Here is a 16946-nt window from a genome sequence, read left to right as displayed (position 1 = left end):
AAAAAGAGCTTGCTTATGCAGTAATTGCTGTTGCTCCCAGACAGTGATGTGGTGGAGCAGAGAATCAAAGCTCAAATACTGGCCCTGCTCCCAAGCCCACACGCCCTGCCACAACTGTCCAACCTACTCAAAGCACCATAGTGCAGATCTTCCCATGACGTAATCCTATACAACAGATGGAATTAGGCAAACATCAATTAACACTGTTTGAAACTGAGAACATAATTTTCAGCTCTTCTTCTAAAGAGATTATCAACCTAACACTAACACCACATTGGCAATGTAATATTAAAGGAAGAGACTAAATCAGGCTAGACTGCATCTATCTCTCTGCATTTGCACAAAATCTATGTCAGTGATTCTCTATTGACTTCAATTGACAACCATGGGTTTTCTTGGATGAATGCAGGAAGTCAGGCTTTATAATTCCCAGCTGCCCACACTGGCTCTCTAGCAGATATTAAGTTAGATAAGTGTCTAGTAGGAACATGTGGATGCAGCTAGTGCAAAAAGAATAATAGGACAGGAGACTAAGTTTTATGAACACCAAATCTTACTTGATAGTTTTTTGACTTACAGGTACACACTAAACGCTGCATTTGTGCTGTATTATTATGAGGAGGTCCCAAGAATGTGGAAGCATGGAGAAACCAGGGAGCACAAAAGGCAGTATTATATGGCCTGACCCCAAACACACACACCAGTGCTGTTCTTGGAGGTTTACCGACACGTGACAACCATTCTCTTAATATCATACTGACCTCTAAAGGTACATCAAAAGGCTCAACTTCCACTTCAGTTGAGTTCATCTTGTCTGAAGGAGAAGCTGACTTTCGGTCCTCTCCTGCTTTCTCAGTTTTGTCTTTTCCTTTGAGTGCTTTGAAGTCTTTATCTTTAGATGACAATTTGATATCCTTGATAATGCTTGAAAACTTCGACTCACGGGCTCCTCCTGAAAGTATCTCCACAGCAATCTCAAGGAACAGACGTCCCCTGAAGGAGACCCCTTCTCCAAAACCTTCATTCAGCTCTTGGTGGTCATCAATGAGGCTGTGGTTCCTGGGTGAGCCATAGAGATTGATCCAGGCAGGCCCAAAGGTAGGCAAAAATCCTGGAGATAAAGTACCTTTTGTGGCTTTTCTGTTAGGTGTTAGCATGCTCTCCTCACTGTCTGCTCCAAGAAATCTTGCCTCTAATGCCCCAAAAGCCAAACCTGGACCCATTTCTGTGCAGTTGGGGATCACTTCACACAGAGCACTGCTTTGCAGGGCAATTCTTAGACACCAAAGAACCTCTGCCAATACCCAAGCGACTCTGCTGGTTTAGAGCTCTTTCTCAGAAGGTCATGGTACCACACGTGCTGGGCAGGAGGTCTATTGCATCTCTTGAAAAAAGAGCTTGCCGCTACAGGCTAAGGGCTGGGACATGATGGGAGAGGATAGAAGCTTTCTCCTTTAGTTCAAATTGTTTCCAAGTCTGTGTCACTCAGTTTATATGAATTTTTCTTTTATTTTCTGATTAAGGACTCAGATACACATTTGAATTGGCAGGTTTAAGGAGTCACTGTGCCTTCGCTGAGCTATGATAATTGACCATGTTCTACACACAGGTCACACAACATCAACAAGGCTATACATGCAGACTCAAACATCGGTGAAAAGACTCCAGATAGTGAGCCTCTCCTCACACAGAGGATAACACACTAGTTCACAGTGCCTCCCTGGGCTGTGATAGCGCCCAGCTGAGCCTTACCTAAACACTTTGCTTCCAGTGGGTAGATCAAAAACACAAGCCCACTCTGCCATTGATTTTTAGTGATTTTCATTTTGTGGCTTCATTGCTCAACAGAAACTCACATGAACTATAAACTTACATCAGTCATCCCCTGTGGATTAGAGTAGACTATTGCCACAGCCACAAAGATGGTACCAAAGTAGGCAGCAGCCCTTTAACAAGAACAACGTCAGACCCTCCATGCACTGAGCACAGTGTAATATAATGTGAAATTAAGCAACAGAAGGTGTATTAGAACCAACACTTTAACTCTGGATATTCCTAAAATAGGATTAGCCAGTGCCAAGATCCCATGCAAGTAGATTTTATCTTAGGGGCATATCCTGGAACAGACATTTTCCCCTTTACCTTTGTCACCATCTTGTTCATTTGATATTTTCTTCAGATCAATGAAATGGGTGGCTAAGGCCACATCATTCATGCTGCCTTCATCCCAGACCTGGATTTTGACTCTTCGACAGAGTGGAGGGAACATTTCTTTGAAGATAATCTGTTCATGCCACATGGGATCTGCACAGTTCTTTTGCACTGTTGTCCGGCCCTGAAATGAAAGTCCAGCAAACTTAACTCCAGAGGGGTTGAACTCTGGAGAAGGCAAGGAGTACAGCAGAAATTGTGCTTAGCAACATCTCTCTGGCCATTTCTAAAGTACAAACAACCTATCTTGAAAGTACTTTGGCTTTTCTATTAGCTTGTTCATTTTGCCCTCCATATCTAATAAAAGACCACATTATGGCTAAAGATTTCTCACTGGAAAACAGCAGAGCCTGGAATAAAATCTAACTCTTCAGGATCGTTATCCACTAAAAGTATCTGTAAAACCAGACTTTGGCATTTCTGCTACAAACTGCACATCTTCAAATGTCTTTTAAAATATCTGGGCAGTGGTGATGCAGCGCAGTTTTTCTCATAAAAGACTAAATTCATTACAGGTGCCAGGCTGCATGTGCCAATGGGATTACTTTAAATGAGGCAATTTATCTAGCATAAAATATGATTATTGTGGTTCATGTTCTGGACATATGCCTATGTGCAGGAGGTGTAGGTCCTGGAGCTATTCCTCCAAACCTAAGGAGATGGCAGGACTGTATCACAGTCTGTGCAGTCACTGGCCATGGCATGACTTCTGCTTTCACATTAGCTGGGGAGAACTGAGTCAGAAAACCCACCAACGCTGCCTATAAAACCATATTTTGCACACCAGTGTCCGAACTCACATCAGTGACCCATTACTATGTCTTTGTTAGCCCTCTATTGAACCTGAAGGTGCTGCATGTGTTTGCCTGTTTTAACCCACAGTAGTATAAGAAGTAGTACTTTGCAATTTAGATCCATGACAAAACACGCAATCAGCATCAAGAGCCTTGTTCTCATGCCTGAAATATTTGGAAAGGACTGACTGGAGCTGTCCCTAAATTTTCCTTGCACACAGAAAGCATTGCTGGCTTAAAATAGTTTCCATTTTGATCCTTTGTTTATTTACACCAATAATCAAGACAGGCTCCCTGATACAGTGTCTCATGGGTGTATCCCAGGGGAACCAGGCCCGTGGACCTCCTCTACACTCCTCTTCCACCAGAGTCAGAAGCCCCTCTAAGCAGTAATCTGTCACACCATGTTTGATGCTGAAGTTGCTCTAGGAGCAATGAAGCCAGGCAACACTGTGCCACACTGCTAGAATGCTTACTCCACCCACAGGAAAGCTGAGAAGGTCCTGAATTTCAGAGTAATTCAGAAATCAATGCACAGCTCTGAAACTCTGATTGAACCATCCTCACTGATTTCAGCCCTGCTTCCTTATCTCACTCTAGGGAGACCAGAACATAGCACTTACCTAATACCGTGCTGGGTAAATCACTGTCTTGTAACTCAATGTTTTAGTAACAGTGCTACAGAATTCTCTTTCCCCTCCTGCTGCCTGCCTCTAACCTACTGCTGTGAGGCTGATGCTAGATCTGCTGGCATTAAGTGCCTCCATGACTTTATTTCTGCATAATTTAAGAACTGAACAATTTCTGATGACCAAGATACATGTTTTACCTAATTTATGTAACTACAAGTTAAAGGACATCAGCATAATCACCTGCCTGTAGCACAGCTAATAGGAAAGAAAGCCTACTTTTGTGATCAAGAGGATCCCAATTACCATTTGACCTGCAAACATGACCACCACATAGGGATCCACAAGGTCCTTACTGTCGCCTATGAATGCTTTGGTGACATTGGCCATGATGCTAGAGTTCATCTTCGGAAGTCCTTCTGCTTTGTAAATTCTCACATAAAATCTGGCCCATGGTCTTTCAGATGGAAAGCCTTTGGGGATCAAGAGATTCCTGAAAGGAAAAGAGAAGCCATTTTCTTAAAATTGAAAACTTGGACAATGAAATGATATTTTTTCCAACAGCATTGTGACCTTGAGTTAGCATGCACCTGAGAAGACACAAAAAGGTGTATGAATTTGCTTTTTCATTTGAACCAAAAAATATATATTTTTACCACTAGAAAATGATATGGCATTACTCAGCAAACTTGTCTATGTGATATAGAATCAGGTCCAGTCAGATGAAGTTCTCAGGACCTTGTTCAGTAAATTCTGAATATCTTAAAGGACAGAGATTTCCCACTCTCTTCGGGCCCCTGTTACATTTGACCATCTCCATGGTAAAAAAAAATATTTTCTGAAATTCCTTTGTTCTTGCCTGCCTCCAAAGCCCTCATCCTTCTACTGAAAAGAGCCACTCATCTGAAAAGAGCCTGTCTCTGCTCTCTTCATGTATTATACCCCTTTGAGTGCTCTTCTTTAGGCTCAAAAAACCAACTCCCACCGCCCTTCCCCATAGACCCTGTGCTCCAGTCCTCCATCAGCTTGGTGACTTTCCACAGACTAGGTCCAGGATGTCAGCACTGACCAGAAACATTGCTTCAGTAAAATTTAAATTATGCTGGTAGCATATTTACCACCTTGAACTTCTGTATTTTACAAGGAGAATGATAATAGACTTGAGTTTATTTAAGGATATGGAGATATCCATACACACGCATCCGAGAGTGGAGAAGGAATAGGCTTTCCTCATATTTTTTCTTCTTGCTTCACTGCTTTAAGAAATCATTAGTTGGTTTCAGATCAATGAACCTTCTGTCAGGGGTAATTTGTAACTTAGCCAACAGGACTTGGTCTATTCTATCAGCTGCAGAGAAGTGACCCTAACATGCCCTTCAATTTAGATGAGAGGACTGTAAGAACTCTCTTTGAGCATGTGAGAACAGCCAAGTGTACAGTGTTATCCTGCTATTAACCCCACGTTAAAAAGGAAAGGACTGAAATGAGGACAGAGGACTATTGAGGCACCTAGTAAGGAAGAAAGCAGTTAAAAAAAAAAACAAGAAAACCCCCCAAAAAATTATTGCAGTACTTTTCAATCTGTTCCTCAGTATCAGCTGTTTTCTGTGTAGCTTGTATTGCATCACCTTTCCCAGTCACACTGATGTCACACTTCAGGTACCCCTTGGCTCCTGTCCTAATGTCAGCAGGGTCTGTGAGAAGTGCCCACTTGTCACAAAACTGATGACCTGTAAGAAGGACAAGCTTAAACACTCAAATAGAGGACACAAAAAAATGCAAATATTTTCCTCTTCACTCCCAGAAAAGGTACATCCAACAACGTTTGTTCTGTTGGGGGGATTGTGCTGAAGTGTACTGATATACCAGACACTTCTAGAGAGTCCAAAATGTTGTGTGATCAGACACTTCTAGAGAGTCCAAAATGTTGTGTGATCAAAAAGGCAAGCAAAGGATTGATCCAGAGCTTGTGAGAAACAAGCTCATTTTCATCAATGTTTACTGAGATCAATGACTAAAGACCAGTGGAAGGCTGGGTGAGATTTCAGCAGTTGAACTAAAGCTTTATGAGGAAAGGCCACCTCTTTGACGAGAACTGTCTGAAGATCTCAGAACTCTGTGGCAGCAAAACCCTTGCTGGGTGCTGTGGCCACCGTAACACTGGAAGTCAGCTAAGAAAGGAAGGAAGGAGAGTGGACAGCCGTCAGAGGAAGAATTAGCCAGAAGCAGGTTAAGCTCCACCTTTCAAGGGGGAAAACGTACAAGGCAATTCACCCACAACAGCCCTTTCTGTATCCCTACTTCAAGAACCCTGAGAAAGACCCTAAGATTATATGTTAAGTCCTTGGATGTCACCTTGGGTGGGTAAAGGACTGGGAAGGAGAGACCACAGTGTATCTGGGATATGAGCTCAAGATCAACCCTCAAACATCACCCTCCTGTTAGAGTGTGAGCAGGAGGTATGGGGCAGAATTCAGAGACTAACACAGCCTGACCACGTATGTAGACTGCTCACTTCAGATAGGCCATTTCTCTCCACTGACTCTTACAGAAACTCTGCAGAGAAGGTAGCCTGAATGACTCTACACTCTTCCTGTAACTCTGACATCTACGACAAGTGGCCTAAATATGTTCTTTCCCAAAGACAAAGAAGAGACTGTGTCCTTGAGTAATTATGGAAGAGAAAAAGGTACATGTTTAGTGGATGGTTGTGAAAAAAAAACACCAAAAGAGAGGTAGGTGATCTTTTCTTAGCTTCTAATTTCAGAAAGCACTGAACACCTCTGAAGATGAAAGGTCAAGTGGACCCATGGTCACCTCTTTGTCATCTTCTCTCTCCTGTTATGATCTGTTCCTCCTCTTGTCTTGTGCTCTCCTCACCATTAATTGAACTCTCCATCCTGCTCTCCCTCCCTCTGCTCCTTCTACCCCAACACAGGTGGCAGAGCTTTGGATGCTCCGTAACAAATGAGTGCAGTTCAGTTTTGTAGAACACTCAGCTGCCCACTCTGATCACTTAAAGCAATGCCATCCTTGAAAAGTGCTACCCACCAAGGGGCAGGTTTCCAAGGTGTTTTCAGTATTGAACTTCTTTCCAACAGTTTTGCTGGTACTCTGCTCTCCAAATAGGAAAACAACCCTCCCAAAAGCTTTAAGTTGGTGTAAACCACAACCACCTCAGTGGAAAAGCAGCATATCTCCCTCTCCTCTCCTTCCCTGCCTCACAAACCACTTAAAAGACAAAAAGGGCAGAAAATGCACCACTCACCTGGTTGAAGGTACACTGTACCCAGATCCACTTTAAAGGAGCCTATCAGCACACTCCCAATCAGTTTATTGTGCATAACCTGTTTGAAAAAGGCTTATTAAAGAATGTCACTATCTCTCTTCCCAGTCAGCATAAGAAAGAGCATCCAAACAAAGATCACATTTGGTTCAGAGGCAATAAGCAGCAACATCCAGCACCACCCAAAACTGGGGGCACATAGCCACAGCAAATACAGCAAGTATTTGAAATATGTTCTTTACCCAACATTGTGCCAATTTAGAAAACAATATAATTGCATCTGAGTGGAATCACACATGATCATCCCAGGTCCCTGGGTATAGAGAACAGGAATTAGATGGATGTTCCTTCAGAGCAGATGCAGTTATATTACTTACCCTGCCAGTTTTAAATAAATCATAATGAATATAAACACATGGGACATAAATGGTTTCACACTAGGCTGCAGAAAACTTATCACTTTCTGTGCAATAGCTGAATTGCCGTAAAAACTGAGTACACTCAGAGGAGAAAGAATTTAAGTGTTTCTTGGCAACATTTTGATGTGCACATAAACCAAGAGACTCAATTCTAGTCTACCCCCCACAACATTAATGAAATCGGAGAAGTGATATAGATGTAAATTAGATGGCAAGCAGGCCCCAGCGAGTCTGTGTCCGTATTCTTCCTGCCAAGTAATTAATTTAATTTAATTCAAATTTAATTAATAATTTTCAATTGCCATGATTCCCAGACCTATGTATTTCCGTGTCTGGTTTTCAAATACTTGCATGTGGTTCACTTTACAGACAAGGCAGAGGCTAGCAACATCTTCTAAGGGAAGATTTCCTCTAGAACTGTATTTCTCACAAAATGCGTCTCAGCTGGTTTCAGAATAGCTTAAAAGGTTGAAACCTATTCCTTGGTTGTGGAAAAGCCTCTGAAAGAGGCTGAATTTTCTGGAACACCTTGGTCAAATTGCAAAGAGAAACTAAGCTCATTCAACTCCACAGAAGCTAAATCCAAATATTGAAAGTAAACAATCAAGCCTCCGACAGCATTTCAGGAATCTGGAATACATCACGTCTTCTCTTTGGACCTACACATAATAAATAAGGATACTTCTAGATAGGAAGACTTCTGCAATTTTGCACTGGATTTGTTATGTGAATTTATTTTCTACACTTTTCAAGAGCAGGAAACATACATTTCAAAGTAAAGATCACTGACACCTTCCTCAAGATTCACCAGAAAATTCAGGAAGTTTCTAGTTGCAATATAATGTCACTCCCTGTTAAGGGCCTATGGCCACTGTGTCACTGTGACCTAAGAAACACACTCAGTTGCTCTTGGTAATTCCTCACTTCAATATGGAAGCAGTTTCCAGAGCTGAAAAATCAAGAGTGGACAAAGGAGCAGTTTTCTTTACTCTGCTATTAAAGCTTAAAATTGAAACAACCTTGATGTGGAAGAGGAGCCAGTGTGAAGTCAATGCTTCGTGCACAAGTACTGCTTTTCCTCAATCCCTGATGCTGTCAGGTCCCATCATAGCACTGGACCCTTCCTCCTATGAGGTTGGACTAGGGCACACGAAGAGTTGGGAAGAAGCCTTGAAAACTGTTGGGTCTCTCCCTGAAGCCAGGCAATATTACAGCTTTGGAAGAAGTACATGGGAATGCTCAAATCAACAGATGCAACCAGGATAGATTAAACGGGGAAGAAGGCTGTAGCCTTTCTGTAGGAAAAAAAACCTAGGAGCTTCTTTAAGACTCAAAACCAAGATGAAGGTATGTGGTGAGTCCAAAGTGGTGCTGTCTCATTGCTCTTTGCTTATTTCCTCTCCATAACAGCATTTCCAGAGAGTGTCAAACGTTAAATGTGTAAAACTCACTTCTCTGTCCTTGAGGTTTGCTTTGTGAAATGTAAATGCTCCTGTTCCACTGAAATGATGCGGGTTTCCATTCCCTGCAGTACACGTTGCTTTTAATGCTGAGGAAATAACTCATTGCTTCTATTAAACACTCTGCATCTTTCCTGATCCTTTTTATTCCAAGCGTGTTTTCTTCTAATGCAACAAAGCAAGTGAGTGTGAAGTTTATAGCAAACATCTCTTGTCTTCTCTGAGGGAGAACATCATGTCCACACCATATCTAATTAAAGATTAGTGTCTTTTCACTTGGCTGTAGATGACCAAAGGATTTTCTTCAGATTTTCTGAATGAGCACAAACACACATAGTGTTACACTGAGGAATATTTCAGTAAGGGAGATACAGGTTTAGCACAAAAGGGGCACCTTAGTTTTACTGTGGTATTACTACAAGTTTGCTGAAATGTATGGGAAGAGAATAATGAGGAAAACAATCTAGTAATTAGCAAGTGCTGGGACATTGAAAGTCTCATCTCTCTCTCAAATGCAGGGTTTGAATACATCTAGACTAACTGCTAAACTGATGGACAAGGGCACTAATCTATTTTGTTTTCCTTGAGCTTCCATATGTAGATAAGTTCATTTTTACAGATTAAGCAAATTTGGTGCATTAATTATTGCTGATAATGGAGGCTGCCAATCTTTGTTTCTTCTTAAACGAGATTTGTGCTAAGCAAGTGCTGTGAAACTTTCCATCCCTCGGGGTTTCCTTCACTCCAAGCACACATATTTCCTCTCTTTGTTTCTGTTCCCCTGATAGATTGCATTCTCCAAAACTATGTTGCAAGGTAATGAATCTCTGTTTTCAGTAACATACATGAGGATTTCCCAAGGTTAGTTCATTGTTGTTACTGAGTTTTTTCCTAAAGTCATTTTTACCTAGAAGACCTTTAATTTCTTAGTGTTGCACCTTCATCAGCTATAAATAAAGTAAGTTTGCTGAGCCTGATGAAACTGTGCAGATAAACAGCAGGTAACGGTGACACATTTTCCCACACCCCCAATGCAGTCAGAAAGCTGGCGCTTTCCCCTCCACCACTGGATATATGGAATCTTTATCAAAAGAATGTGAAATTGGAAAGACTGGCTATACCTCCGAGAAAAATAATTTTACATCCCCCAAAGCAGCAGCAGCACCACACAGGAGTTGGTGCCTTGGCATTGTGCTGATGCACAAACCATGCCTGAAACACCTATGGGGCCACATGTTGTGATATGTCATAGCAGTGAGGTGATATCTACTCCCCTGCCATTGTCAGCCTGTAGTAAATTCTGTGCTCACAGGAAAGATGAGATCAGATCTGCAGATACCTTGTGTAGTTATGCACTTCATATATTTGAGCTCTGTGTGTGATACAGTGGATTTGAATGGAACTTTAGGATTCCGACTGTCAGTTTACTCCTAGCATTGAAAACCTAGTTGTCCAGCTGCCCATGTGTAAATGAATACATTTTATTCTGTAGCTGAGAAAGGTCACTCTATTAGCAGCTCAGAAAAGGAAGTAGAGAGCAATGTGTCCTTATAGCTCCTGAGCACTGCTTGTTTCTTTCAAGCTCAACCAGCACAGATCTTTTCCTGGTGTACATTACTGAAATAGACAAAGCTCTTCAGAGAAAAAGAACTTTTCCTGGAGCAACAACACACTGTTTATTTTCCAGAGAAGTCTCTGACAAAATGGATGGACTTTTAGCAAAAAAAAAGAGTTCACGAAGAACACAGCTTGTGATATTTCTAAATAACACAAATACAGCACTGCCCAGAGTCTCGTGAGATCTTTAATTCCCTAGCAGCTTTGCTAAGTGTGGTGATGAGTTTCGGACAAGATAATTAACACAGCTCCATAGACTTCCAAACTGCACATCATTATCTAATGCTCCAAGTCCAAGAGCATGCATGTCTTCCATCAGGACTGTTCTGAGATGTCACAGAATCATGGAGTCACTTAGGTTGGAAAAGAACTTTAAGATGGAGCCCAACCATTAAGGCAGCAATGCAAAATCCATCACTAAACCAACTGCAACATCCACATGCCTTTTAAATCCCTGGAGGGGTGGTGATTCCACCACTTCGCTGGGCAGTCTGTTCCCAATGCTTGTCTACCTGTTCAGTGAAGAAATTTTTCCTAATATCCAAGCTAAATTTCTCCTGGTGCAACTTGAGGCCATTTCCTCTTGTCCTGTCTCATTGCTTAGGAGAAGAGACCAACCCACACCTGCCTCTAACGTTGTTTCAGGTATTTGGAGACAGCAATAAGGTCCCCTGATAGTTTTGCTGGAACTTTAGTTGCAGTGAGCAGTGGAAGCAGCACTGAACTCTTGGAGACAGCTCCCAGAGCCCCTGCTGAGGATAAGGCATCTGCATTAATTCAGTTTAGTTAGAAACAGTTATATCTGAGGAACTGATACAAACCAGAAGTTTCAACTCAGTCATTTGGATGAAGTGGCAGCTTGAAAATTAGATGGATGAAGACAGTGAGGAGAAGAGGGACCTAAGCTGAATTTTGTCATTCTACCTTGCAGTTTGCCACGCCAGCAACGAGTGTCGCTGAAAATGCAGACTAAATCTTCCTTTTGGGTTATGCTCCTTCAAATCTCTGCTGTCTCTCCTCCTTATCCTCTCTTCTATCCTTTCTCTGTCCCATACTTCATGCTGACTTTCTAGCACTCTTAGTACCTAAAATTATTTCGTTTTAGCTACATTAAGAATCATTTTGAGTTGAAGTAAGACAAACAACAACGACCTTTACTTACTGTGCTAAGCTTTCCTAGATACTTACAGAGATGTTGATTATTTTGTCAAACAGCAACACCTGTGGTCCAACAAAATCAAACACAAAGTACTGTGGGAAAAGAGGACAGCAGATCAGAATCATCCTTGTGCAGGTAGCCAGGGCTGTCAGCTGCATGATTCAGCATTCTGTGTTACGGCACAGAGCCTCAGTGAGATGCTTGGGGTGCTGGGGGGCAGTGGTGGACAATGAAAAACTCTTTCCTTTCCCCTGACATGTTTCTGCCATGGCCCAGACTTGTTTTCTACTCTACTCCTTGCATGGCTGCACAATACTTGCTTCACATGAGCCTCAGTGTGAATCAGAAGGCATTGTCAAAAGGGACAGGATGCACAAGGAAATGTAAAGGACCTAGTGGCCTTGGGGGTTGTTTTGGCCTTGTTTGTCACCAATTGGAACAAACATATGTCAAGAAAAGGCTAAAACCATGAAATAGTAGAAAAGGGAGTGGAGGTGGTGGGGGTGCAGTGCAGACAGAGCTCCCAAAAGCATGATTTGAAAAACTGCAGCAGCAGTGGTGGAGAGGGTGGGGAACAGGTGGGACAAAAGAAAAAGAGCAAATGGATCTAAACCCAAGGCAGCTATTGCTGGTGCTTTGTCCCTGGAGAGACCTCCCTGCTCAGATGTGGAAGTGCTGCAAATTTAATTCATCCCCTTATGAGCTACCAAATGGCAGAGTTGACCCAGAGTCACTGAAGAAAGTGTCTTCTTTAAGAGAAAGCACCTACCTCATTGTAGAAAGGGGCATTTGTGCCTTCCTTTACTGTAGTTTGCTTCTTCTCATCACCTATCTCGATGATCACCACAGGATCGATGTTCTCACCCACCAGCTGCCTGGCCTCGATGATGGTGATGGCAATCTGTGGGGCACAAGGACACCAAGAACACTCCTGGGCTCAGGTGCAGCCCACCTGGGGAATTCACAGGCACATAAGGGCTGTCACCCCCAGCTCACCTGGTAGTTCTGGGATTTCATCTCCTCTTCATGAATTCTGGTCACCAGCTTTGCCCTGTTTAAATGACAAAAGAAGTCATTAGACATCTCTAGGCAAGGGCTGGTACTTGGACACACACTGGAAAGACTTCTCAACAGTAAACCAGTATTATTTATGGCAGACAGCTTTGTTGTGAACTGTTAGGCTTGATTTCATCAGCAAAGACCATCTCTGTCTTTCTCATATACTTTTTGATAGGGAAATGTTTTGCATCCACGCAAACCAGTGCAGCTACCTATCATGTAAGGCAATAATTTCACTACTTGATCCCATCAAATATTTCCATTCCTCCCTGGACTGCATTCCTCCCCTGTATGAAAAACACAACTACACAAGCTCTTCGCTATAGAGATTGCTGCTCCCTTTGGCTCATTATCTTTAGCAGAGTTCCTTAGCACAGTTGAGGCACTCTCAGGATCCATTTCAATCTCTTCCTGCACTAGATAGCATCTGGTGATACCACTGAGCTGACAAGTGCATTCCACTCTGTCATGTGGGAGAGCAGGAGTGGAGAGATCACTGCTGTCAGCAAATGGATTTTCTGACAGACATTTTGTTCTAGGATAATGCCCTTCCTGGGCAGGGTGGAAAAGACGTTTAGGGGGGTGTTAGGTAAGATACATGAAGGAACACCTTTTCCTGTTTGGGCTTAAGGATCCAAAAGCACTGGACAAGGCATCGTTGTTCATTAGGTCTTCCTCTACTTCTTCTTGTTTTCCAAGAGTGTTGTGGAGAAAATTTGCACCTCTATCATGATCACCTGATAAAGAAAACAAAGAAGTAAACCCCACATCTGATTTCTAGTAACAAAAATCTCACTTGGAGCAGAGCAGTGAATTTATCATCATGAACTGAGCATTTTATTTATCTGGGTGTCCCAGTTAGAGATACTGTCATGGTCTGTATCGAGCAGCATTGATTATGGCAGCAGCTCCCCTCCTGTGCAAAATCATTTTCCATATCTATGTGGCTGTAGCCACTCTCCACACCCCATGTGCACCCATGACAGGCACATGCATGCTCCTGAGTAAAGCTGCCAGCTTTATTGAGCCAGCCCATCCAGCCATCAGAGCCTATGAAGGTTGTGTACTTAAGGTTTCTGAAAGAAGCATAACTTCCGGAGGAATTGCACACTTGTAATAGATTATCTACCTATAAAGTAGAAAAAAAAGCCCTCAAAAATGTGCCATCTCTCTATGGTAAGAGGCAGGCTGACATTTTTAGTTTACTCTACCGAACAGAGCAGTATGAACTCACAGAATCTGAACGTGGACTTAATGAAACAGCTAACACAAACAGAATTAGCTCTCTGTTTATTTGGGAATGATAAGGAGTTTACTGCCTGTTTTATCAATGCTAAGCCTTAAGACACAATTCAAATGAGTTCACATGAAATCAGACCTAATCTAACCCCCCACCACCTGCTCTTCCCTGTTGCAATATTGATTTATGAGGCCTTACCCAACGCATCTTTGTTTGCAATAGTCAGCCCTTTCTCGCCTTTTTTCTTCTTCTTCAGCTTCATGCCAGCAAACAGCCCCTTTCTGAAAAATTAAAGAAAATTGATCAGTGCCGTATCTCCAAACCTTTTTCTGTACTGGACTCTAATTTAACTCAAGGAGTTGTTAAGAGGGAGTTTTGATTCCCAAGCAAGATCGTTATATTCTGAATTTCCTTTTATCGACAGCAAACGAGAGAAAGCTCTGACTTTTTGCTTCATCTGATTTAGTTTCTTTTTAAAGTTTGGCCATGTACAGGCAAACATAATGTGACAAGAGCCAAAACTTCTGTTCAAACCAAGACAGCAAGATGCAAAGAAAGGAAATCAAAGATAAATTTCCAATCTACCAACTTCCCACACATGTAGTTCATTCCTTATGCCTGTGACAAAACCAGAGATAAAAGGCAGATTACAGGATCCAGATCAAAAGCAGTTTTCCACTGAATTAAGACAAAGCCATTTGTGTAAATTCCTTGGTGATGACACCCAAGGTATCAGTGGCACATACACCACATAATTTAGGTAGTTCTCACTCCCCTTCAGCAGCAAAGCAATGAACAAGTCTGGACAAGGGTTTCTCCTCAAGCTATATTAGAGAGATGCTTCTGCCTAACATCAGTTCTTCCAAGAAAATAAATATGCCATGTTTCAGAGGGAGAAACAATCTGTGCTGCTTGCAAATTTTGTGCTATTAACTCTACCGACAAACAAACCTGGTAGTGAGAGTCAAGCACAGAGGATTTAGTATAATAGCAGCATTTTTCAGGTTCTTTGTTGGTCACAAGCATGCAGTGACAAACATTCAGCACATTTCTTTTCCCCCCTGTCATTAGAGGATTTGTTTGCCTGAATTACTGTAGGTATAAAAATTTACCTGGAGAAGCACACAGCCCAACTAGCCAAAACAAGCAGGCACCTAAAAGCTGAGTAAACCTGATAGCAACCAGTGCTCAAACATCTGAAATCATTGGCAAACTCGAGCTGTGGAGGAAAAGATACTGCAAACTGGAAAGGGAAGTTGGTAATGTTTAAAGGTTGTATTCAGAGCAAGCAAATTAAGTTTATTGGCCAGCCCAAGTGGAATGTCAGCAATGTAGGGTACAATAGCAGAAAATGGACAACTTCTGTCTGTCAAAGAATGCTAAAATCTGATCAGTATGAGTGCAAATGTAGTACCCAGACATAAACATGCTTCAAGCAAAGCAAGAGTCAGACTGTGACTGGAGGAAATAATCATTAATAAAGCCTGATGTGTTAACTGGGCTGTCTTCCATTATTCTTATGTTTACATAACCCTTGAAACTGCTTAAAGACAGAACTGCAGAAGGTGCCACAGGGTGACAGAAAGAGAACTAGCCAAGCTTTGGATAACTACATGGTGTCAAGTGCAAAATCCATCTTTGAAGTAAACCAGATTTCAGTTTCAGGTTTTTAGTCTGCCAGGGGTTTGGGCACAAAAAGGCATCAGGCTGCACCTGAGCTCTCCTGCACCCCTGACCCCAGAGGTTACCTTAACGAAGGCAAACATGCAGAGAAGTGCTCCTTGACAGTGCCAGAGAGGCAGCAAGCACAGGTCACTTGCAAGGCTCAGCTACAGGAAAGAAGAGTGTGGGTTTGTTTACCAAGAGAGCAGGGCTGCGTTCTCTGTATATGGGATTTGCCAGAGACAATCTTCTCTGTAAGGGTCTAAACTAAGTAAATGAAGTCTTCAGGGAACTGAATGAATCAATCCTTCACAACAGGCTCCATCACTTTGATATGTAAGCTGCTTGTCAGCCAGTGTCAGTGTGCACACTCTAATAGTGTGCACATGGGTAACATCCACACTGCTTAATAAAACCAGTTAGGCTTCTTTAAAATGTTCTGTGGCGACTCTTCTTGTGGTAGACAGTTTGTTCTCATGGAAGGAATAAAAAAAAGTAACCTTTCTCCAAATTTCCACAAAATGTTTTTCACTGAAGCTTTAACATAAATTCAATCAGCTGCTGAAAACCTGAAAATTATTCCATCCCCTCTTCCCCAAGATGGCACAAATTTTAACAAGAGAAAGTTTCAGCCTTCTACGCAGTTATACCAGATTTGATAATGACCCCAGAGTTATCCATACCCATCTATATCCCTAAGCCAGGCATAAAACTGTGTTCCACCTCTAGGTAAACCCCAAAGATACCATGAGGAAATGTCTCCTGTGTTCTCCCAGGACCTCCTGGCTATCAGCAAGGCACAAACACGGGAAATCAGGAGAGACTTGTGGTGCAGAAAAACTCATTCACCTGTCATGGACCTGTGAGGAGGTTGGAGGGTGTCAGTGTTGTGGTATTACTTACAAACATCAGTGAAGATTTAACCCCCATATGCTACATGATGCACAAATAGAGGGTTTGCTCCTTCTTGGATCCTACAAATTAATTTGAGATACAATAAAGCAATTTTGTGTCCAAAGAGAAGGCAGATGAAAGAATTCTTATGGGCTACCAAGAGGTTTCCTGTTTTAAGTGCTTTGATTAGAAGCAATTAAAAATCAGCCATCTCAGCTAATCAAGAACATTTCTTAGTTCAAAGAGGACTGAGAGTCCCAGTTGCTTTCACATGGGGATTGTTAAAAAATCTGAAGTTAGGAGAACTTTTTCTTTTCTGCATACGCACAGTACAATGCAGACCTTAGTTTATGACTGTGATTCACTGAGGTTTCTCTGATATAAATAGTAAATAAGAGTGGAACATCAACCATACCCCAGCATTTGACTATACTCAGACCATGGTGAATTTGCACCAGAACTCTGTAAATACAAGGGTTCATTTCCTGTTATCAGTGCCACAGGGCCACTGGGCCT

The 16946-nt window shown here is 42.1% G+C and overlaps 1 protein-coding gene across 1 annotated transcript in view; it reads right to left on the bottom strand.

Annotated features, from left to right (window-relative positions):
* The window catches only part of FER1L6 (fer-1 like family member 6), a 59044-nt gene extending 44908 nt beyond the window's left edge, over positions 1 to 14136 (bottom strand). The window contains exons 1-10 of the mRNA XM_032109825.1: positions 14073 to 14136; positions 13245 to 13371; positions 12572 to 12626; positions 12345 to 12476; positions 11605 to 11667; positions 6903 to 6981; positions 5208 to 5364; positions 3941 to 4127; positions 2143 to 2335; positions 762 to 1111 (exon numbers count right to left, since the gene is read on the bottom strand). Coding sequence (XP_031965716.1) covers positions 762 to 1111; positions 2143 to 2335; positions 3941 to 4127; positions 5208 to 5364; positions 6903 to 6981; positions 11605 to 11667; positions 12345 to 12476; positions 12572 to 12626; positions 13245 to 13371; positions 14073 to 14136 — 1407 coding nt within the window. The remainder of the gene's footprint in view (positions 1 to 761; positions 1112 to 2142; positions 2336 to 3940; positions 4128 to 5207; positions 5365 to 6902; positions 6982 to 11604; positions 11668 to 12344; positions 12477 to 12571; positions 12627 to 13244; positions 13372 to 14072) is intronic.
* Between the last annotated feature and the right edge of the window lie 2810 nt (positions 14137 to 16946).

The sequence above is a fragment of the Corvus moneduloides genome, chromosome 1 (assembly GCF_009650955.1).
Source record: "Corvus moneduloides isolate bCorMon1 chromosome 1, bCorMon1.pri, whole genome shotgun sequence".
Lineage (NCBI taxonomy): Eukaryota > Metazoa > Chordata > Aves > Passeriformes > Corvidae > Corvus > Corvus moneduloides.
Note: the sequence above shows the minus strand (reverse complement) of the source record. Positions and strands in the feature narration are given on the sequence as shown.